Source organism: Agelaius phoeniceus, chromosome 15 (genome assembly GCF_051311805.1).
Source record: "Agelaius phoeniceus isolate bAgePho1 chromosome 15, bAgePho1.hap1, whole genome shotgun sequence".
Lineage (NCBI taxonomy): Eukaryota > Metazoa > Chordata > Aves > Passeriformes > Icteridae > Agelaius > Agelaius phoeniceus.
Genome location: NC_135279.1, coordinates 4,703,489 through 4,726,683, shown reverse-complemented (window position 1 = coordinate 4,726,683; position 23,195 = coordinate 4,703,489). Strand labels below are relative to the sequence as shown.

Genomic DNA, 23,195 nt, shown 5'->3' with positions numbered 1-23,195 from the left:
TCAGTAAATGAGCCACAACAGCCAGAGGGGTGGGGGTTGGAAATATTTATTTAGGAAGAGAAAGAAATGCAAGGACTGGTTCACTTACAGAGTGGTGGGTGTGAATGAGCAGGGTCACATTGCTGTGTGCAGCCAAACAGACATGCAAGAAGCAGATTCATGTGCTGTTGCTGTTGTTTTTTCACATTCTTCTCCATAAAATGCCCGTGTTAGGGGGTGTCAGCACTGCTCTTGCTTGGTGTTGGCACTGAGACTGAATCAAATCCATCTAAATGCACAGGCAAGTGAGCAAGTTGGTGCTCTGATGCAGTGATGCTCCCTAAGGAAGGTACCACTTCAGAAATCCCATTTTCTGTTCAAAATGGGAATTACTAAAATACTTGTGTGTGCACTACTTAATACTGACAAAAAGCTTTTTTCTCAGGCTGCAATGACTGTTTATGCAGGCATTACAAAGGCTTGGTCTGTGATGATAGTGGAGGGGCACTCAAGTGTGAAACTACTTGAGTGGAGTTTATTTCTTATGCACATTGATTGATGACTCTGAGGTGAACCTACAGCACTGATGCACATGAGCTAATGACACTACAGTCTGCCAAGCCTGGCTGTTCCCAGAGTGCTGACTTGGTTTCTTTTTTAAAAATCTTCAGCAAATGAGAGTATTTTTGTCACTTGACAAAAATCTTTCTCCCTGTGACCAATGTCTATGCCTCGTGTTCTACCCTGGGACAGACAGCTGCCATGGACACACTAGACAGTCCTCTTGGCAAGAGCTGGGGAAGAGCAGGACAAACCAAACCTCTAAGCAAGATTTTGTTTCCTTTTGCTTTCATTGAAGGCCATGCTGTGGCAGGATGGCCCTTTTATCATCGCTGTTTTTATAGGAAAAAAAGCAGTGAGGGGAGTTGTACGGGCTCTCCTTCATGAAACTGGAGCTCCTCATCAGCACAGTGGTCATGGGCACTTCCAGGAGCTCCTCTCTCAGTCCATCACTCAGTGGCTCCTCTGGTGAGCCACTTCCTTCCCCCACTTCTTCAGAGCTGCTGTCGGGGTGCTTCAGCCTGGCAGCCCAGTGGCAGCGTGCAGACCAGAACTGCAGGCAGCCGTAGGCCAGCAGGGCGAGGAAGCAGAGGAGCAGGAGGCTGCTCACCATCCACATGGACGTGGTGGGCTCGTGCTTGGAGCCGCCGAAAACCAGGGGGATTTTGTCCAGCGTGTGGAAGGTGGTGCAGTGGTTGCTGGAGGGGTAGGAGTTCTTGCAGGTGATGCAGAGCACGTAGATGGTGGAGGGCGTGAGGCGGTGCAGCACCAGGGAGCTGAGCGGGTGCGGCACGCGCTCCTCGCGGTGGAAGTTCTGCCGCAGGTAGCCCGCGAAGACGCTGTTCCAGTTGGGGCGGTACATGACGTGGTAGTAGTTCTCTGGGCAGGGGCTGCTCATGGCCCAGGACACAGTGGCACTGGTGTAAGTGATGTTGTGCACCTCGATGTTCATCGTGCCCCTGAAAGCAGAGGCAGGGAGGGAGAGGCTCAGGTTTCTGATTCACGTGTCAGGGCTCAAAGGACGCTGACATCGATGAAGTCTTTCCTTACTCTCCCTTGGATTGGACTCAAAACTATCCTACCTCACTTAGGTTACATGCTAAAATTACAAAAGAAAAATCCTGCTGTTGCCCAGACTACTGTATCACTCTGCTTCATAACAAAAACATCCAGTTGGAGCACAGGGTATACTTTTTGCTCCAGTTGTATTTATTAAAAAATCTCTGTGACTGCTTGTCTGTATCAGAAGCTATTTTAGCTTTTTGATTCCCACAAAATAAAAATGATACTGCAAATGTGATTAGCATAAAGTGATTATTAACTATTAAAGCTATCTTAGCTTTTTGTTTCCCACAAAATAAAAATGATACTGCAAGTGTGATTAGCATAAAGGGATGATTAAACTAGCTCCAGCTTGCCTTGTGAAGCTGCCAATCAAAAGATATTTTGATTTTACACATAAATGCCATTTAGAAGGCTCCATAATGGTTAATTCACTGTTTTAAGTTGTCACTGCATGTTCTGTACCTTCCTTGCTTAATAAAGTATAAACTCTTTCTATTCCTGCAGCATCTCACACTGCAATATCAGCATCTTAAATGTGAAATCTGTAGGTTGGTGAAATAGAAAAGCAGTGCCTTTAGGGAAACACAAATATATGAATAGTAAGAACAAAGACAGAAAAAAGACACTGCCTGCCTAAAAAATTTAAACATTTAAACTGATTTGAGCCAGAGCCAGTGAGTAGTAGATAATGATCCCTGATGGTACAATGTCCTGTAGTTTTTTGATACTCTCTGGGCTGTGTTGCTGTTTAGTAACAGCCACAAATTACTTGAGCACATCACTCCTTTAGATCCCCAAAGTGCTCTCTGAGCCTTGCTGCAGGGTTCTCTCTCCTGGCCAGAGAGTGCTCAGAGCAGCCCCACCATTCAATTGAGCTGGTTTACTCATTCCTTTTCCCTCTCTCTCTAACAATAACTAACTTTCCTTTCATTCACTCTAGAATAAGCTCATTCTAATGACTGCTAATCTGTCCTTACACGAGGCTGCACATGCCCATGCTGAGCCCTCCCAGAGCCAGCACTTACCTCCAGCCAGGTCCTCGGTGGTCACAGAGGTGACAGCTCTGGTGACAGAGTGGCCTCAGTGCCTTGCCAGCACTCACCTCCCTCCTGCCTCTGCTAAATCCCTTCCCTGAACTCCCTCGTTTATACCCAGCTCGGCTCCGTCATCTCTCACCATGGCAACCAATAGGAAAGGATGGGCAGGCATCTCCCAGTGATTTGGGGATGTTATCCCTAAAAGCTGCTGCCTGGGAGAAGTCTGTGTCTCCAAGGCAAGAAAAAACAAGCCAGGTAGATTTTTTGCTGGCTTATTTGGGTTTTATTTTTTCACTGTATCCACAGTCCCCAGCAAGAGCATCACTGATCCCCAGTGGGCTCTGGGGTTACAGACACATGGTGTGAAATCTGGGATCCTGACCTGTGGGTCCCATTGCCTCAGACTCTGTCTTTAATTCTGGGATTTCTTGCACACTTAAACTACTGATTTAAGTTAGAGCCATCAGCAGTACATTTTGATCCCTGATGGCACTGCAATTTCCAATAGCCTTTTAATATTTTCTAAACTGTGTGATGGGAGTAGGAATTGGCTTTTCAAAGACTTTCACCTCCTGCTGAACTGCATGGGATTAAGACCTGCTCTTCTTTGAATGCCTCTGATTTACAGAGAGCTTGGGGATGTCCCCTGTCAGTCTGGGCAGGAGGGAGAGGCAAAGGCAGTGCCTGTGCTGTTCAGGGGATCAGGTTGAGCCTGTGGCCAGGAGGGGACAGATGGGCCTGGTAGGGAGAGGCTCTGAACAAGTGACTTGCTCCTCTCTAAAGCCAAAATGTGCTGGAGAGGAACTTTCCCAGAAATGTTGATGCTGATTCTGGAGTTACTCATTCCACTTTCTAAGACACTCTCAGCTGTTGCACTGAAATTAGGTTGGCTGGGAGCCCTGACTTGTCTTGGGCTGTGTGCAAGTTCTTTTTTTGTCTCTGAGTATATTGCTCTTTCATTAGCTCTTCATTTTTCCAAGGGAATTCTGTAACTATCAGTACTATCTGTTATCTCTCTTTCTGTTCAGTTTTATCAGATAAAACTCTCCCTGCCTTTCCTCAGGTGAGCTCAGACAGGTCTGGGTGATGGCCGACAGCAAGGTCACAGACATGGAAATAGAACTGGGGTTTGATTTGCTCCATTTGTTGCTAAACCTTCTCCAGAGCATTGCTGGTCACCTCCTGCTGCTCCTAAAGCAGCCCTGAGGCCTTGCCCACGTGCTCACAATTACAGATGGCTGTCCCTGGGACCTGGGTGCAGGGTGGGCTCTGTGGGACACTGGGAGCTCTGCCCCATGCTGCAAATCCCAGCCTCCCATCCCCAAAACCTGCCCTTTTAGCCCCAAACCAAGCATGGGCAAACCTCCCCAGTGTCTCCAGCAGCTGCTGCTCGCAGGAAGTGTCAGGGTCAGGCTTTGCTTTGGTCCTCTGAGGGGTCAGAAGTGGCCACTGAGCACGGGGGAGGGAGCTGTGCTGTGCTGTGCTGTGCAGCCAGCTTGTGCCTTCAGCTGCTTTGTCTTAAAATACCCACTGGTGTCATTTTTGACATCCTACAGTCTCTACCCCAAGCTGTGTATCTCACCCTTAAATGGAGTTATATTTTTAATTGCTGGCAGAGCATTATTATTAGACACAAGCCTGCTGTTAGTGCACTGGGTGGCTCTGCAGAGAGCTCCAGGAACCCACCTCATCCTGCAGACAGGCAGGCGTGAATCATCCTGCTCATCTGCAGCCAGTGCACATCCTAAAAGGTCTCTTCTCCCAGTCAGGCTAATTGCTGAGACCCCCACTCAAGGGAGGAGCTGGTTGGGAGCTGCTCTCCAGCCCCTTTATCCCACTGAGGAGTGAGGCAGTGCTGCCAGGTGGGGGCTGCTGGCTGCCTGTACAGCCAAATGTCAGCCCTGCTGTGGGAAAATCCTGACCAGCTGCACCACAGCTGGTACCAGGGGTGGTAGCCCATCCCAGGGGAACAAGGCACATGCAGACAGGAGTCCCCTGGCCATGGAATAGCAAAGACCCATCCAGAAATTAATGTGGATTCATGAGCCCACTGAAATAAGGATTTTTTTATTCTCCCAAGCTAGGATGAGCTGGTGTATCAGGGTGCATAACCAGTGGCTTTGGGTCTGTCTCTGATTTTTAAAGACTTGGTTATCTGAGGATGCAGACAGAAGCCTAATTGAGGTGCTCAGTTCTCTTAAGAGCTGGTATCCAAGGAGCTTTGGAAGTAGGCTTCTGTCTGCCTAAATAATTCTTAACTCTGACACATACCCACATACTCAGGGCCCTTTTTTTTTTCTTTAAGTTTTGATGGGAGAGAAAGGTCTTGCTTATTGTGAATGAGCCTCCAAGGCAGTCTTCCTGCACTTAATATTGTGTTTCAGGGCTATTTGCACCTACCGGGAACAAGAGGTGAAATTACATTTCACAGAAAATAGGGGACTCTCTAGCTGAGCCTTATTTCTGCTGGTTCAAAGAGCACTTAGGAATTACAGCAGGTAACAACCTGCTGGACCAAGTCTGTAGGGCTGTGACAAAATGAGGGAGAATTAATTGATTAAAGCAACTGACAAGTCTGTAAAAGCGTGGTCAGTACACTGGTGAAATTCTGTACCTGAGAGCAAAAGAAAATACTTTTCCAATTTTTAGCCAATGGCTTTGTAACCCATTAGCAGCTCAGATGAAGTGTTAAAAGTAAACCTTGTGGAGTGAGTCAGGAGGGGAGGGTGACAGGAGCCTCCAGCTGGGGCTGTTGCAGCAGTGGTGGAGCAAAGACAACATTTTGCCCTGTTCTGGTACCCCAGCCCTTGCTCCCTTTCACCCAAACCTCCTCAGTGCCCTCATCCCATCACTCCCTTGGCTCCATTACTGGCAGGAAAGGATCCCTGGAGAATATGTCTGCATTAACCACAGGAAGGCATTTGGGATTCAGTCTAATTTGTTTCCTTATCTTTGTTTTACCTGTAGGTAAGCATGAGCCCAGGGTTAATCTGTGTTTTGCTGGCAGGGCACTGTGTGCCAGGATCTTTTCCAGGATGGCTTTTTTGCTGTTCCCTGAGGCTGAAGTGGAGATGTCAGGGGAGGAGAGTGCAGCCCCTCTGCTGGGCTGAGTTGTGATGCCAACACTTCCATTGCAGAGCCCTCTCTGAGCATGTGGTGCCTCAGCTAAATCTGATTCTCAGTACTTCTCTGCAGAGCACACAAGTGAATTAATTCCCCCTACTTCTCTTTGCCTCACACCAAATGGATCCTGTAAATGTTCCAGTAATGAAATGTTGCAGCAATTTCCATGTTTCCAAGATGACACTGATAGAGTACATTCCTGGAAATCACTTTCTGTTCTCTGCTGCTAAGAATTTTTGGGGGCAATGTCCTGGGTACCATTCTCCCCAGACCAGTGTCAAGTTATTACCCTTCACACAGACCCATGGGATTTCTGTTAAGTAGAGGCTGATGTAAAGCTTTGCAGGATGCAAAAAGGATCTTTTCTGTGTCACTTCCATCTGCCCTTAAACTCAGCTGCCTCAGTTCCTGCTTTTCTTGATAAGCCTCATTTAAAGCAAGTGCTCATAGGGGAAAAAAAAATCTGTCTGCTTAAATGTATGTAAAACTTTTCATTTTAGTGGGGAACAATTTGATTTTGAAGAGGCAAAGGGCCACTGAACTGAAATACTTGATTGGGAGTGTATGGGAGAGTAAATTACCTTGGAAATGGAAGTGGTGTTGCTACACAGGAGGGTAATAAAACCTTGTGACATGGCAGTGTTGAGGTTAGAGTATATCTGAGCACAGAGGAAGAAAAGCAATCTCTTCTCCTACAAGAAGCACAAGTGGGAATGGCCATCAGTATTATTTCTTCTCCTCCTCCTTAAAATTTGTAGTGATGGAACATAATACTGTGATAAGAGCATTACAAGTCTGGTGAAGAACTACAGGTCCTGTAACTGTCACCAATTCCAATTTGCAGCCTCTCAACATCGCCTACAGCCACATCTACAGCTCCTACCGCAACTTCGTGGGGCCGCCGCATTTCAAGACCATCTGTCGGCTCCTGGGCTACCAGGGCATTGCTGTGGTCATGGAGGAGCTGCTGAAGATTGTCAAGAGCCTGGTAATTCTGAGCCTGGCCCTGGTGATGGAGAAACCCCAAAGCTTGGATGGGGGCAGGCAGTGTGGGCGTTGGGATCGGGTTGTTGGCATCGGGGCACCGTCGTGTGTCTTGATCCACGCTGGAACACTTGGAGCCATGGGCTGATTGGAATCCCATTGATTCCTGTGGGATGGTGGAGTGTCTCAGCAGGATCAGACAGCACTCAGCACAAAGATTTTATGGTTGACTAAATGGAATTTAGTGCATTATCTCATGCAATGTATCCATAGGGTGCAGGTGTGTAACTCCAAATGACAGCGAGGGCTTTAAGCTAAGCAGTGTGCTCTGCTCTAATCCATGTGTGTCCAAAACATCTGATCTGCAGAAACTTGCTCTACATGAATGTAAATTCTTTATTAAACTCTTGAGTATCCAGGGATCATTCCTCAGGTGGAAGGAGCATTTCCTGTGCTAGGGAGTGAGTCCTTTGGCAGCTCTGGTGAAATGCTTTTTGGGTTTAAGCACAAGTCCAGCTGCATCTAAGACTGAGCCTTGTTTTAGATTTCAGCTGCAAACAATGCAAACACAGCAAGCTGTATTTTGAAGTAAAAAATCCATGCAGCTGGGATTTATTCTTTGGAGGAAGCTGTAAAAGCACTCTGACTCCATACACTTGGGCTGAATTTCATATTTGAGTGAAATCCAAATTAAGCAAGTTCTTCTCAGACTCCAGCTGAAGTTTCATCCTGTGCTGTCAGATGTGGACCCATGCACAACCAGCCTCTTTCAAAACCAGTGCCAGGAGACCTGGCATTCCAGTTTAACCTCCCTTTGTCTCCAACAGCTCCAAGGCACCATCCTGCAGTATGTGAAGACTCTGATTGAAGTAATGCCCAAGATCTGCCGCTTGCCAAGACATGAATATGGCTCTCCAGGTGGGTGCTGCTGGTAGGATCCTTCAGCAGGAGCTCAGCCATGTGTTGCTGCAGCATTTACTCAGGCCCACACTGATGGTTAATCCAGGCTGGGCACCTGTCCTGCCAGTGCCACTTGCAGCCAGGTTTGCTGGGACACTTTCAGCTGCTCTGCTGTTGACACTGGAACATGTGTAGGAAACCTTTCCAGGCAATCTCCTGCTGGAAATTTCCTTTGGAACACATAGATGGCTGATAAGAGAATGTCTTCTGGTAGCCTCTCTTATGTTTTCAGGATTCTGTAAGCTTTTGTGAGTTCACTGGTATTTTTTAAATGCTCTGTTTAGTTGGTGAAGAGATTTTTTTGCAGCATGGCTGCAGTCAAAAACTGTGACTGCTGTATATGAGCCAGCACCAAGTCATCCATCACAGTCTGGAACCTCTTTCCTCCTCTGATGAAGAAATCCAGGGAGTTTAAATGACTTACTCCCTATTTCCCAAGGCTTACTGAAAGCAGGATAAGACACTGCCTGTTAGTTCTTCCCAATGCCAGTCTCTGTGTGTCCATTTAGCAGCTGCAATTTGTGATTAAGGAAATACCAGACACTGATCATCTTCTCATCCAAATTACCGGGAAGTGATTCCAATCTCTTTCTGACTGTCCTTCCTTCTCTTTTAAGGAATCCTGGAGTTTTTCCACCACCAGCTGAAAGACATCATTGAGTATGCAGAGCTGAAGACTGATGTGTTCCAGAGCCTCAGAGAAGTGGGCAATGCCATTCTCTTCTGCCTCCTTATTGAGCAGGCTTTGGTAAGGCAAAACCCCCACACCAACATCGTACCTGAGATTTCCAGCTCAAGAGTAGAAGTGCAAGTGGGTTCTCCAGCAGAAGAGCTTGGGAAGTGTTACTTTCCAGCTTCTCATGTTCTCAGGGTCTCTCTGGGGCTGTGTTATTGGAGTCTTTGGGCATGTCCATGGGGATGTTGTGTGTTGGCACTGGGTCAGGCCTCTGGGATGGCTGAATCTGAATACTGGAAGATCCAGATTTCATTCTTGGACTTCAAGCTGCCCCTTGTTTGTCCTGCTTAGAAATAAAACCAACTGGAGTTAATTTCTAGATTGTAAGCTCTCTGGGGCAGGGCTCAATACTTTTTTATATACATATTTGTACAGTGAGAAGTAGATTTGATCCCTCTGCTCTCTTGGGGTGCCAGTGCAATGGAAACAACCTGGTTGATTGTAATGGTGGAATGGATAAAGCAGTCCAACAGGAAGGAAATCTGCTGATGATATATGTCCTAGGACATCTTCACTGAAAATTTGGCTGGAGTAACAACTTGGTATTGCCCCCTTCACTGGAGTTTTAAACATGCACAAGTCTCTCAGCTCATGTGATGCCCTTACTAGTGTGGGGCAAAGGCTGTGGCTGAGTGCCATTCATCTTTTTAGCTCCTAGTTTTTCACATAACAAATTTACCAAGCAATGAATTTATTTCATAATTTAGCCCAGAGCCAACTGAGGAGTGCTCAACAACACAACTGTACATTAAATCTGCATACTGTGTCATAATGGTTTGGGCAGGGTTGCTTCGGATTTTCCAGAAATATTTCAAAATTACTTCCCTAGCATAAGACAGAATTTCCAAGCAAAACTGGGAGTTTTGTTCAGAGCAAAGTCATAAGAAAGTTCAAAGATTCCAAGTTTTATCTGGTATCTGGCCATAGAGCACAGAGAAAACTAAAAGTCTCTGCATGTCCTCAAAGTGGATATTTCTGCCCTTTCTTTTGCATTTTAACTCCAGATCTAGAGACTTTTAATTCTTAGTATAGTGTATCAAACACATTCAGTGAGCAGTGGTTGCATAAGATGAATACAAGAGATGTGTATCACCCAGCAGCTTGGCTGTTATAGAATTTTATAGAATGACCAGAGTTCCCAACTTTACTCTGGCAGTTTCTGTTCTTTTTGTGGCTTTGTCAGTGCTTCCTGCTGTTCCCAGTGTTGGGTTTTTCTGCTGGATGTACTGCATTTGCCTTTCCTATCACATCTTTAATGGGACACTCAAGGGACATGGTGATTTCTTTAGAAATCCTTCATTTCAATGCAGAAATGTTCCTTCAGTCCCAAGAACTGTACATCAGCAGTGTACTGGCATTTTAGAATAGCAGAAAATAAAGATGATGGGAATTTGGGGTTCCTTTAAGGAAGGCTGCCCACCAAAGTCCACATCTGCCTACTTTCTATGCCAGACAAAGTCTCTCCCTCTCGGATCCTTGTGTTTTTCCTTGCAGTAATAGGCTTGGAATACAAAGCCATTTTGCATGCAGTGGGCACTGGTTCCCACTTGCTGGAGGATGTCAGATGCACAGAGCCATCACAGAACAAGATTTTCCCTCTAATGGAGCTCTTGTGCAGCAGGAGGAATTGCTTTTATACTGCAATTACCTTCAGAGCTGTCTGAGTGATCTAAGGCTGGTGGTATTTGCTGGCAAAAATGGCTCTGATGCAGATGTCCAGTCTGCTGCATTTTACCCCCTTTTTATTGTTTAAGTTTGAGGAATGAGGGGTTGCTTGGGATGAAATTTCTAAGCAGAGTTTGTGCTCTGGTTAATGGGCCTTGGGGAAGAGGTCTGTTAATAACATGACTCATTTTGGGACAGATATGAGGTGAATGCAGGCTGCAAATGGCTGAAAATGCTCACTGTATTAGAGGAAAACAGCAGTGGAAGAACATTCACCCAGGAATGAGCAGTGTTTTGCAAACAAAATGGCCAAGGTGGCAGGCCCACTCTGTTAGCATCAGCACCTCTGTGCCCGTGGAGGGGCCCCAGACTGTTCCTGTCCCTCCAGCACTGTGTCACAAACTGCACTCCCACAAACTTGCTCTCATCCCAGCATCCATGCGCCAGTGCAGCCTCCTGCAGCTCCATGCTCCACTGTCCTGCTGGCTGGAAGGGTGCTGTGCACCCCTGCATCCCAAACAGGCCCAGCCCAGTCATTCCATGCGGGCCCGGGTTCCTCCTGCTGCGCTCTCATGATCTGCTTCCGAGTGTGTCCCCATCTCTCCGGTGAGCTCAGAACTGAAAGCATGTCCTGGGAGAGGCTTTGGCAGGAGCAGGCTGGTGCCTTGTCGTGACACGATGCCTCTGTGTTGAACAGCTTTGGTTTCCTCGCTGCTGTTTCCCATTGCAGACTCGTGTACAATGTACTGTCGGCCATCGCTCCTCAGTCTCCACCTGCCTATTTCTAGGTTTCTCCTCCTTGTGCATCTGTGTTTGGGATTATTTTTTTCTCAAGTGCATTGGCATGCATCCCCTAAGGTGGCATCTCATGGTGTTATTCCTCTCTGGACTTCTGTTTTATTCTTCTTGGTGCCTGCACCACTGGGATTCTGGTAGCCCTGGCTGAGAACACCACACCAACAACCAAATAATTTCAGAGCAGTTATGATGTGCCTATTTGCAGAAGAGCCACATGTCAGTATATTTTTCATGTACACTTCCTAAAATAACTCAGCCAAAGGATAATTTCCACTTGGGCACTCTCTTAAAGAACAGGCTGCAGGAGTTCATTCAGGGCAAGATGAAATGGAAACTTCCATATTCTTTATCCCCTCTTACTTTCAGGGCTAGTAAGTAGGACAGAAAATCAGTGTAAAGGTCTAACCTTATACAGGCAGGAAGTAACTTATTTGAGTTAGGGAAACTTCCTGACTGAAGCTGAAGTGTTACTTCCAGTTTTAGATCATTTCAGTTCAAACACTGGAGTTACTCCTGAGCTGGGTTGGATCTGAATAGGTGCTGTAGGTGTGAACTGTTGTAGTGTTGCCCAGGCCCCTGAGCCATTCACTCTCCCCCATAGGTATTTTTTAACTTACTTTATCTTTCTTTCTTCCTGCCTCAGTCCCAGGAAGAAGTTTGTGATTTGCTGCATGCTGCTCCCTTCCAAAATATTTTGCCCAGGGTCTACATCAAAGGTAAGAAGCTGAGAGGGAAGCAGTGGGCAGACTCAGAGGTGTCTGCCCAGTGGCTGTTTTCTCTCTCATCTCTGCTGAGGATTAGCTCTGACCCTGCTTCCCCCTCCAAACAGATCAGTGGATACAGCCAAACGTCAGGTGCAAACAAAAGCCAGGGGTGCATTACCTGTAGCATAGTTACAACCTGAAACCTCAGTCAGCTCGGGGGTTCCCTTGAGGTTTGGAAGCCATTTCACAGCCTCTTTGGAGAGTGGCAGCATGAAATGTCCATCTCAACAGGAGTGCTCGGTAGCAGGGCCGTGCTTTGGACATGTGTGATAAAGCTGCTGCTGAGACTGCACTGCCCATCCCTCCCTCCTGTGCATCACTGGCCCCTCATTGCTGTGGTTTGGCTCCCTGATCCCACAGTCTCCTCGGATGGTTGTGGGGGGCAGCTCTGAGCAAACTCTTGCGGGTCTCCACTTCCTCCTCTCATTTCACTGTTTGCTGCTCGCTTGACAGAAGGAGAACGCTTGGAGGTGCGCATGAAGCGTCTCGAAGCCAAGTATGCCCCACTCCACCTGGTTCCCCTAATAGAGAGGCTGGGCACTCCGCAGGTAAGGATTGCATTGGAAGGGATGGCTGTTGGAAACTCGTAGCAGTCCCCACATGGCCTGCTTGGCCTTGGGAAAAGTGATCCTTTTTCTTTTTATTATTGATTGATTGATTTTTCCCACAAAACATCAATTGGACGAGCAAATCCGAATCCTTGCCCGAGCAAATGCTCTGAAGGGAAATTGTTCAGGGACCACACACAATTTGTGTGTTGCTGCCTCCAGTCAGGAGAGCTGGCAGGGAGGTGTAAGGCAAGTGTGCTAGAAGCCAGTTCTGAATCAGAACAACTCCAAAAACCTCTTCATCTCCACTTTAAAAAGATGGAGAATTGCTGGAGTGGTTTGAGGAGAATCTTTGCAGGACTGTCCCAACAATCAATTGCCATCACTTTTGGGGATCCCATTTTAGGACTGCAGTGGGGTCCATTTAAGCTCATCCCTGTCAAGGAATTCATCTGAGAATGGTTTCCCTCCTAGCACATGCTTAGAGCTTCAGCACATGCTTAAAATTACGGCTCCATTTAAGTATCTTCTTGCCGTGGGTCTCAGCTTGGGAAAGATCTCTTGTGCAGAAACTCAGTACTGTTTAAAATATCTCCCTAGACTGATCAGTGTAATGGGCAAAATTTGAGCTCCATTGATAGAAATTATCAAACTTCAAGTGCCCATTTACTTGGGGTTGATGGGATAAAAATCTTTCAAGTATCAAATGAATCAACACCCTTTTCCTGTAATGTACTGATGAGGGAATGGAAAGAACACTCAGCTGGTGTAGGAGGTGACAGATCTATGGCAGGCAGAAAGTGGTTGATTTTTTTTCCTGTATTTTTTTCTCATGGATCAAGGACATTTTGAACTTTGCATCATTGGAAATCATCTGAAATAGAGAAATTGGCTGGATAACTGAGGACTTTATCTTACTCTGTAGACACTTCCTTTTAAAGGAGACACTCGAGAAAAACAATTCACCTCTGTGTTTTCGTGTCTTTGTGTTGGTCTTTCTATCTCTCCTTCTTTCCATGCAAAATCATCATTGAATTCTGCTATTAGAGTCCACTCGTTGCTTATCTCTGCTGTAGTTACAATGGTGATGAAAACAAAAGATATTTCATGTCCCACTAAAAAGTTATTTTTCTGTAAACTGTTCCCATATTCATCACACAGGTACAGTTGGGTACCAGATTTTATTTTTTTTTTTAGCTCAAATGTAAATGAACACAAGAATTGCTTTCTATAGGTGCCTCCATAGCTTCTAAGCTTGCTCCTTTTATGCAGTTTTGGACATGCATTTTGGAAATGCAGTTTTGGACACAGACCATACAGGATTTTTTCCTACAGAATGCATAAATGCCTTGTAACAATTGTCCAGAATCTAAGCTGACATTGCCTGCTCAAAGCCTCTCCCAAAAGGTGGCCCCATGCATATTATAGTGGGGATCTATGGGGTTTTGCAGGTTTTGGGTAGGGTTCTGGCAAGTTCACCACTAAGCAGGCTGTAAAAGAGGTTCAAAAACTGGAAATCAAAACTGGATTTGTGCAATGGCAGGAAAACTGCCAGTGATTGTTGTAAATAATTACTTTGCATTGGAAATCCAGAAGCAGCTGTTTGATGGACCATTTATAAAGAACCAGGGGGGTCAAAGTGGTTCATTAAAGGAATGCTCTCCCTTTTAATGCTGACCATAAAGGTATTTAGTAAGAGGTTTTCCAAAGTGCTGGTCAGTCTGGTTTCTTCCCTGGAAATAATCAGAGCATTTGCTTCTGAAGACAGAGGGAATAATTGAGTCAGCACAGTGGCATCCTGTAGCAATTTACCTTGAGAGCATCCTTCCTCTCCTGATCTTAGAAATCAGTGGGACCCCAGACTGTGAGGCAGCTCTGAACACAGAACCAACAGCTCTCCAGCTGCTTTGCCTGTGTTAAGATGTCTCCCCAAGGATGGTAGTTCTGTATCAAAGACTGGTCTTACTGTGATGAATCTTAGAACTAAATTCTGTCTGTGAATGTGCATAACTGAGTGGCACTACCTACACTGAAAGCCAGATGCATCGCTTTCTAAATTAAGATCTCTTCAAAAATCGTGTACTAAGATCACTGAAGAAGTTTGTTCTCAAAATGTCCCTTTTATCACTATGTTTTAGCAAACAGTAATGCTAACACCTAATTTACATTTGAAATGGCTCTGTTTCTGCTGTGCCCTCATTTTGCCATGACAGACCAGTGTGTGCAGATCTGTGCCCATAAGAGCTTGGAGGAAGTGAGGAGAGGGGCACTGTACAGCCTTTAGCTTAAAAGCTGGATGAAATAAATCTTTGCTTTACTTGCCAAGCAAACACAGGCAGGTGTGTGCCATGGAACCAGTGATGCTGTTCCTGCTTTTAACAGATCAAGAGATTCCTGACCAAATGTGGCCTCTGCACATGACGACAGCTTTCCCTTGATATTTGCTATTAGTTGAACACTAACTGAGCTGGGGTCCCCAGAACATCCTTGAAATTGTGGCACAAGCAAGAATTGAAACGCTTCTAATTTCAAGAGCAACCAAACTAAAAATGCTCGAGGTTACTGCCAGCATAAATTGATAATCAGGAATGGGGATGTGCAGGCATATTCATGCATTTTTCAGCGTGGAATGAAGATGACCCAAGTAAACCAAGCATAATTCATGTTCTTAATGTCTGGCCAGGACCTGTGCCTGCCCTTTGTCCCAGCTGCTGCAAGTCCCCATTGTGACTGATTGGGATAACATTTTCATAGGCATTGCAGCTGCAAATGGAGAAAATGCTTAAAAACTGCTTAAAGCTCCAGGAAGTCCTCTGGGCTAGGCAGGGTCTCAGTCAATGTCACACTTGTTCTGTGTGCCTGTTCCAGAGTGGTGGCAGGGGTGAAGGGCTCTGCCTGTGCAGCCGCTCCTCTGCCAGGGTGAGCACGGCAGAGCCAGAGCCTCCCACAGCCACAGGCATGGCTCTGACAGCACCCAGCTCCCATTTCATGGGTTATTTTTGGCAGCACTGCAAAGAGAAGTCAGTCCTGCCACTGGAACAGCAGGAAATGGGCAGCTGAGAGAATACCAGGGCAATGGGAGACCTCCATGCTTGCACCACTCTGAGCTTGGGGGAAGGCCCTGCTTGCTTGTTTTAAATCCCCCCCTTCTTTTTTTTTTTTTTTTTGTCCTCTTGGGGAGCAGTGGGGCTGAAATGAAGTTAATTCTCTTTTAATTTGCCTCTAGTAGAAAAGCCAAAATAACTTCATCCAGTGGAGCTATTCCAAAGTTGTATATCTAAATCTGAGTGGGGATGTCACAGAAATTATCCACGTGTGTAAAGCTTCCACATCTGGGAAAAAATTATTTGGCTTTCTTATAAACCACAAGCTTTTCAGTATCAAATTTGCAGTGGCTTCTCATCTTCCTCAGAGCTTTTTAGCCCTAACTACAAAAGAAATCAAGAAAGCCATAGGCTATCTGCATTTTGAAGAGATGATGGCAATGTCCTGGGAAGCAAAATGTCCCTGTTCTCTCCTGTTTTATCTTCATAATCTGCAGAAATCATGAGACGAAACCCATTAAATGAATCATGAAATGAAAATCTTGAAGCGCTGAGTAGCACTAACAGGGCAGAGCAGCACGCTAGCAGAATTAAGGATCAATATTTCTGGTCAGAGCTTTGCCTTCAGCTCTGGTGTTCTGACGCACATAGTTCCTCCAAAAGATTCTGAGGTCGGTGAAATGGAGCAGAGCACTGTGGTGGTGTTCACAGGGGTTCCAGGATGAGGGAAGAGACGAGAATGTTGACTCCATGTTACAGAAGGCTTGATTTATTATTTCATTATATATATATTAAAACTATACTAAAAGAATAGAAGAAAGGATTTCATCAGAAGGCTAGCTAAGAATAGAAAAAGAATGGTAACAAAGGGTTGTGACTGACTAAGACAGTCTGAGACAGCTGGACTGTGATTGGCCATTAATTAGAAACAACCACATGAGACCAATCACAGATCCACCTGTTGCATTCCACAGCAGCAGATAACCATTGTTTACATTTTGTTCCTGAGACCTCTCAGCTTCTCAGGAGAAAAAATCCTAAGGAGAGGATTTTTCATAAAACATGTCTGTGACAGAGCACTACATTAATCCTCCTGTTTGAGGGATGAGCATTCCCTGGTGGGAGGTGCCATGGGAGCAGCCATCAGAGGTAAGGTTGGACCTCCGGGGAGAGACCAGGCAGCGTTAAACCCGGTGGGCGTGGGTCACATCCTGACTTGTGTCCCTCTGGCTGTCCCTGCCCTCAGCAAATAGCCATCGCCCGGGAGGGGGACCTGCTGACCAAGGAGCGGCTGTGCTGCGGGCTCTCCATGTTCGAGGTGATCCTGACGCGCATCCGCAGTTACCTGCAGGACCCCATCTGGCGCGGGCCGCCCCCCACCAACGGCGTCATGCACGTGGACGAATGTGTGGAGTTCCACCGGCTCTGGAGCGCCATGCAGTTCGTGTACTGCATCCCCGTGGGCACCAACGAGTTCACGGCAGAGTGAGTGTCCCCAGCCAGCCCCCCCAGTGCCCTCAGCTGCAGAGAGAGCCTCTGTGGAGGTAGAGGGGCAATGGAGGTGCTTGTGAAAGGATTTGGTTGTGCCCAGCTTTGTATTGGAACAGCTGGAGGAAAGAGCAAGGTGAAGGGACGTGCCTGAGGTGACAGGCAGGAGATGGGTAGATGGGCCAGCAGTCCATCTATGAGTACTGTGTCCTCACCCATCTTACCCCACGGTTCATCCTACACAGCCTGGCCTGGGTGTAATTCTGTATTCTCTGCTTCTGGGTTCATTTTCTCTAGGTGTATACTCAGGACTGAACCCCATTTCCCTAGGAATTCACCCAAGAAAGTTCCTGGTGCCATGGTACTTCTCTTGCCTAACTCTTGTCCTGTCATGTCTCCCCACCCATCACCCTGCTCCTCCCTCCAGGCAGTGCTTTGGAGATGGTCTGAACTGGGCAGGTTGCTCCATCATTGTTCTCCTTGGACAGCAGCGGCGCTTTGACCTCTTTGACTTCTGCTACCACCTGCTGAAGGTGCAGAGGCAGGATGGGAAAGATGAAATCATAAAAAACGTGGTAAGTTGAAGGGTGAGGTCCCAAAGGACTCAAGCCAGCACACTTCTTTCTGTTTTCTATCCTGCTTTGTCCAAACTCATCAATTACAACAAAGCCTGGTGTTAATCTTATTCCTACTGGCTGCCCTTGCTGTAAGGTTTCCATCTGCAGTCTCAGCAGAGAGGCCAAGGTTTTAATTGGCTTGAAAATCAAATATTTTTTCTCCCAAAGCTTTTCCCTTCTTCCTGGGGTTGGGAAACTGGTCCTGAGGAGCTGGTATTTCCAGCAACCATCCTGTGATCTCGCTGGCTTTATCAATAAGCAGCTGGGAGCCTAGACTTTGGAGTGGTTAACTGGGGACCACTCAGTGATCCTGTTAATGCTGTCTTGAGTCATCAAACCCAATAATGAAGCGAGTCACCGGGTCCCTGTGAGGTGCTAAGTGGAACAGGAACATGTGTTAGAGCTGCTTTGCCTTAGCAGAGCTTTCCAGCAGCAGGGCACAGGTGCTGCTACTTCCTAGCTGGTCAGATGACATAAGACCCTTCATGTGCTGTTTCTCTCCCTCACCATCCCTCCAGCCCTTGAAGAAGATGGCCGACAGGATCAGGAAGTATCAGATCCTGAACAACGAGATCTTTGCCATCCTGAACAAGTACATGAAGTCGGTGGAAACAGACAGTTCCACGGTGGAGCACGTGCGCTGCTTCCAGCCCCCCATCCACCAGTCGCTGGCCACCACCTGCTAGTGTGGACATGGACCCTGCACGGGTTGGGAAGGGAGCAGGGACTGAACCCAAACCAGCTGGGAGGGGTCAACTTGATGGTGTGAGGCCTGACAAGGGAGTGAGGCTGGGTCTGCCTCGCCACATGAGGACACACCTTCCCCTCGCCCCGCTGGAGTGCATGTTCCTCTGTACCATCCCTGTGATCGGTTTTACTCGTAGCTTTCGGACTTGAGGGGGGGTGGGGGTGGGTGGGCAAAATGTGCTTTTCTTCCATGAAGTGGTCCAGTTTTCCCTGTGATTCACCCAGTGCACACATCTCTCTGAAGCCATACTGCAGCCTCAGGTGGGAGAGCTCCACGCTCCCACGGCGCCGGGAACCCACTCCCACTGCAGAAACAGTGGGACAAATCAACACCCCCGTGACATGTGCCACCAGCCAAGGAGCAGGAGGGGCTGAAGACAAGTCCCTGATCCACTCTTGGAGGGGAAGGAGGGATGAAGGCAGGATGTCACCCATGGCAGTGCCCTGAGGATCAAGTGCTGGGTGCAGAGGAGCCCTGCCAGGCTGGTCGTGGATTGATGCCTCACCCAGCTTTGTGCTCTCTGCTGTGTCCTTGGCCTTTCCAGCAGTTGTTTTCATGAGTTTTGGCATGTGGGCTTGAGGATAGCAATGAGGCAGTCACCAGATAACTCCTCAGCACTTCAGAGAGCTGGGGAAACAGAAAAGAGCCTGGCTTTTTCCATGCTATGGGACGTCCACTTATTTTAATGCAGAGGTTCTCCCCTGAAGACACATCTTCCGTGTGTCTGGTTTATCTTCCAATAAACCAGATTTCCTGTGGACTACAGAAGAGGCTGCATTCATGTGAATGTGCTCTCAAACATATTAATTTGGGTGGAAGTAATCACTGGTGCTGACAGGATGCAGGTGTAGTTACCTTGAACATATGGGATCTTTGTTCCTCAGCCAAGGGTGAGAGCCAGGGTGTGTAATGTGTGTGTTCTGGGATGCTATTTTCCCTTGGTGTAGACAAATTCCTAGTGGCACAGCAAACAAATACCTTTCTCCTGAGAATGGTGACTACCAGCAGGGCTTAGGAAATTTCCCATCACTCAGAAATTATGTGATTGTTTAGAAAAGAAAAAATATAGGATAAGATTTAAAAAAAACACCCAGAATTTTCCAGGTTCAGAGATGTTCAGAGAGAACACTGGAGTCTGTTGCCTTTTCCCACTCAGCTAATCTAAGATCCCTGGATATTGAGAACAGATTCAGGTGGAACTTCAAGGAGGATTTGTAACTCCTGGTCTAACCTGCTTCTAACCCTCAGCAGTGTCATTGGAGTGATCCAAAAGCCTGTGCTTGATGTGAAAGGAGATCAAACCATGTGCTCCAAGAGAAAATTATGCCAGCCTCACAACTGGCAGTGTTTCCTCAGCTCTAGCCTGGCCACAGCAAAAATTGCTGTATCCAGATGTGATAATACATATTTGTTCCATGCATTTCATCATGCCTTGTAAACTGCATGCTGTTACAGATATTAAAAAGGCAGAGCCTGGGCATTCATTCTCTCAGAGGGAGCATATAATTAATTAGTAGAAATATCTGAGCTGGAGTTTATGTCTTCAGAAACAACAGCCAGCAAACTACTGCTGACAAGAGGAGATCTTGGTGTGTGGCATGAGTTTGTGCTCCCAGACTCTCATCACCTACTCCCTTGATAATCAATAATCAATACCCCACACATGACAAGTGCTGGGCATTTTGGGCATTTTCACACCTTGTGTTTCCTTCTATTACTGAGACAGACCTTTTCAGCTGCAGGGAGGAAATTGTGCAGCACAGTAACCTGAAAGTAAAATGAAATCTCAGGAAGTCTGGCTGAAATCTTGGCGTGGCAGGGAAGGAGCCAGCCCAGCAAGGTGAGTTCTTTCCTCTGTGTGGTGAGGAAGAGCAGCAGAAGAGCATCTAGGGCTTGCTCTCTACTTACTCTTCCACTAAGGATGTCAGTTCTGACATTCCATCATGATCCAACACTTCTACACTACTGGAGTGAGGGAATCTAGAGTTATATATTTTTAAAAGGAAGAGAAGAATCAAGCACTTTATTTTTTGTGGAAAACAAGATGCGAGGAAGATAGATCCAACCAAGATCCTATTTTTCCTGACCTAAATACCAAGTGCTTGTTATTTTGGTATGAAAGTCTTGCTGAAAAGTTGGCACAAGTCCCTGTCTGGCTTTCAGAGCCACCTCTAGGCACAGCACAAATGAAGTGTCCTATTACATCTGACAAGCTATGGAATGCTGGAGGCTTCTTGGAAACCAGCATCAACAAGAAGTTGCTACAAAAGAATGAACTGTACCAAATGGCCCAGTCTCAGCTACCTAGACAAAAATGGGATATAGTAAAGTGAATTTAAATCCCTCTTTTCATCAGTTTAGGTCTGGAGTGAGTCATGAGATATTTCACCGAATAATCTGTAAATCTGTTTGCATTCTTTTCCTGGAGTTTTGCCAAAATTCCCTGCAACCCTGCAAAACACAGTTGCACTGGAAAGTTGTTGTACAGGTACTTGAAAGAACAGGTAGTTGAAATCTATTTGTTGCCCTCAGATTTGCTAGCAAAAATGTAAAATCCCTCCAAATCCCAAGGGATTAAATGTTTCGAGCAAAATGTCAAAGTGCATGAACAAAATGTGAAGTGTTTTGACTGTAGAGTGTATGCAGATCTTTTGCCTTGTTGCTCAAGTAGTATGAGATATCAGCTAATAATAATCACAGTCTTAATTTCTGAGATTTGATGTTACTGTCCTTTGATTATCTCAAGGATTAAGATACTCCTTAGCTTCAGTTTTCTCACCCTCTTTGTCTGTATATGAGAAAGGTCCAGGCTTAGGTCTTTAAACAACTCCATGAAAATGGATTTTTTTTCCTCCCGTGCTTTTTTAAATGTCATAATTGTTAATGGAAATAGGGAGCAAATTTGTCAGAGTTAGGGCTAAATAGTAACAGATTGCCAGGGGGTCAGGGATATTCCTCACACTTGCAGACTTTCTGCCAAGTTTGGGAGTCTTCCTTGCAGTTGTGCTTCAGTCCTGTAGTTTTCAGTCTTTTATAATCTGCAGACTTCTAATGTTGTTTTCTTAGGGAAATGTTGACCCCTGTCTGAATCCTCCCAAGTCCACTGACAATGGACTTGCTTTTTATTACCTATATTTTCCTGCTTTTGCTAAAGTAACCTACAAACTGCCCAGCACTCACCAGCCACCACTTGGGATGTCTACTCCAAAGTCAAGCTGTTGGCTCCATACAGGAATTACAGGGAGGAGAAGGGATGGCCTGTGTCAGGAATGAAGTCAGAGTGGGTTATTTTAATGTTGCCTCTGGCTTTGCCATTATAAAATGGGACTGTTGGCAGTGCACGTAATTTTCTGGGATGATGCTACACTTGACTTGCAATGCTACAATAGAAAGGGGAAGCAAGCTAGATGAAATTCAGCACTTCAGTGGTTTTCCTTTTAAATTTTGACAGCACTTAGTAGCACTGAACATTAGTCCTTTTCCTCCTGCATTAACTCCAGTCCAGTAGGTTCATGTGTATTGGAGAACAAAAGAGAAAAGAATCAAAGTTGTAAAAAACCAAGAAAATATTCTCAAAAACTGTTGTCAAATGTACCATATTTGTATGAAAAGCTGCTTGAGTTATTTTGTACAATGAATTTTATTTATGGTGAGGTATATTTACGCTTGTGATCTGATACAGTGTTAAATTTTTGATCCATATTTGCTATGCAGCTGAAGATGATATTTTTGTTTTGTATTATTATTTTTTGCTGTTGTTCTAAAATTCAGCCAACAGAAGCTTCCATCTCCATTAGAAGTGCTTCTGCAAGAATAAAGCATCTGATACCTGGTGATATGTCCCGTAACACAGCAACCAACAATGTGTACAACAAATGTGGGATGACTTTTGTGATGAAGAGAAATAAAAATTGGGCTCATTCATGAAATGGGCAGAATTTACCTTATGGTGTTATCATCGTTGTGATAACTGTTATTTGGGAGAGCTTTCAGTTGTACCTTGCACAAAAGAAAAGCCAATTTGATAAAAATGTTAAGCTTTTGTAAAAACCAAAGGAAATAATATGAGGCTTTGTGGCCAACACCAAAATGGACATATTTTCCTATAAAAAACTTAATGATTTTTGAGAAGAACTTCTTTGCACAACACATTTTTAATTTTAAAACTTGTTCTAGGATAAAAGGGTCAGGGAAGGGAAAATCATAATCATTTTTAACAGATTTTGACAGGCTCTATCCAAAGCTAAACTGAGGAGCTAATTTCCTCTCATTACTGCAGCCTTGTCAACTCTACAGGGGCCTTTTTTTATTCCAGGAGATTCTCCTTGCTGTTATTTTCCCAAATATCCATTTGAAACCATTCTTAGTTTTGTGTTGAAAGCACCCAAGGAGCAGCCATGGTTGTTGACTGCAGAAGAGAAGTGGGAACCAAGGGGAAAAGGTCTGGGAGCTGAGGAATGAGGGAGAAACAACTGACATGGGTCTATGGGAGTTGGACTCCTGTGCTCATCAGCCCCAGCCCAAACTAACTGGTGTTCCCTTTCACAGCTTCTTCCCAAGGTTTCCTCGTGGGAACAGCTTCCTAGCTTGAGAGGGACAGAAATGCAATGATTCTTCACACAGAATTGGAGGTGAACTTTACACCACAACCAGGCAGCTCTGTTGATCTTTCCAATGTGCTCTGAGGCTGTGCTGCAGCTCTCTGGGTGATACCCTGCTGGGCAGGACTGTTTGATTGCTCAAAGTTGCCCAATATTTACTGATTTCAACATGGTTCTGCTACAGGCAATGGCAGAGGAGAGCAGGACTTTATTCCTGCATCAGTCACTGATACTGGGCAGGTTGGTTGGGTTTTATCCTTTCTCCCATCGAGATTTCTCTATTTTTTTTCTCTTTTTTTTTTTAATTTTTAACTAATTTTAGCTGCTGCGTCATGGACACCCCAGTTCTCACCCAGCCCTATGAAGTGCTGAGAGCTCACATGGTCTCACTGGAGCCAGAAGCAATTCCTGCTTTGAGTATCAGGGTCCAAGGCTCTGAATTTTGAACAACCAGCCCTAAGGGAGCAGTATCAAAGA

General features: G+C 45.8%; 2 protein-coding genes across 5 annotated transcripts in view; one reads left to right on the top strand and one right to left on the bottom strand.

The window, feature by feature from the left end:
* Nucleotides 1–22,059, top strand: part of CYFIP2 (cytoplasmic FMR1 interacting protein 2) — a 50,013-nt gene extending 27,954 nt beyond the window's left edge. For 3 of the 4 annotated variants that reach the window (XM_077186554.1, XM_077186553.1, XM_054642616.2), the window contains exons 24-31: nucleotides 6,610–6,753; nucleotides 7,577–7,667; nucleotides 8,327–8,457; nucleotides 11,552–11,624; nucleotides 12,126–12,220; nucleotides 16,511–16,749; nucleotides 17,180–17,327; nucleotides 17,888–22,059. In XM_077186554.1, coding sequence (XP_077042669.1) covers nucleotides 6,610–6,753; nucleotides 7,577–7,667; nucleotides 8,327–8,457; nucleotides 11,552–11,624; nucleotides 12,126–12,220; nucleotides 16,511–16,749; nucleotides 17,180–17,327; nucleotides 17,888–18,055 — 1,089 coding nt within the window. In that variant the 3' untranslated portion in view covers nucleotides 18,056–22,059. The remainder of the gene's footprint in view (nucleotides 1–6,609; nucleotides 6,754–7,576; nucleotides 7,668–8,326; nucleotides 8,458–11,551; nucleotides 11,625–12,125; nucleotides 12,221–16,510; nucleotides 16,750–17,179; nucleotides 17,328–17,887) is intronic. The other variant, XM_077186556.1, reaches the window with a different exon arrangement.
* FNDC9 (fibronectin type III domain containing 9) lies at nucleotides 31–2,790 on the bottom strand. Its single transcript, XM_054642619.2, has 2 exons — nucleotides 2,631–2,790; nucleotides 31–1,499 (listed from the first exon to the last, which is right to left on the bottom strand). The coding sequence occupies exon 2, from the start codon at nucleotides 1,490–1,492 to the stop codon at nucleotides 830–832; it is 663 nt and encodes a 220-aa protein (XP_054498594.2). The 5' UTR covers nucleotides 1,493–1,499; nucleotides 2,631–2,790; the 3' UTR covers nucleotides 31–829.
* Nucleotides 22,060–23,195: the final 1,136 nt, after the last annotated feature.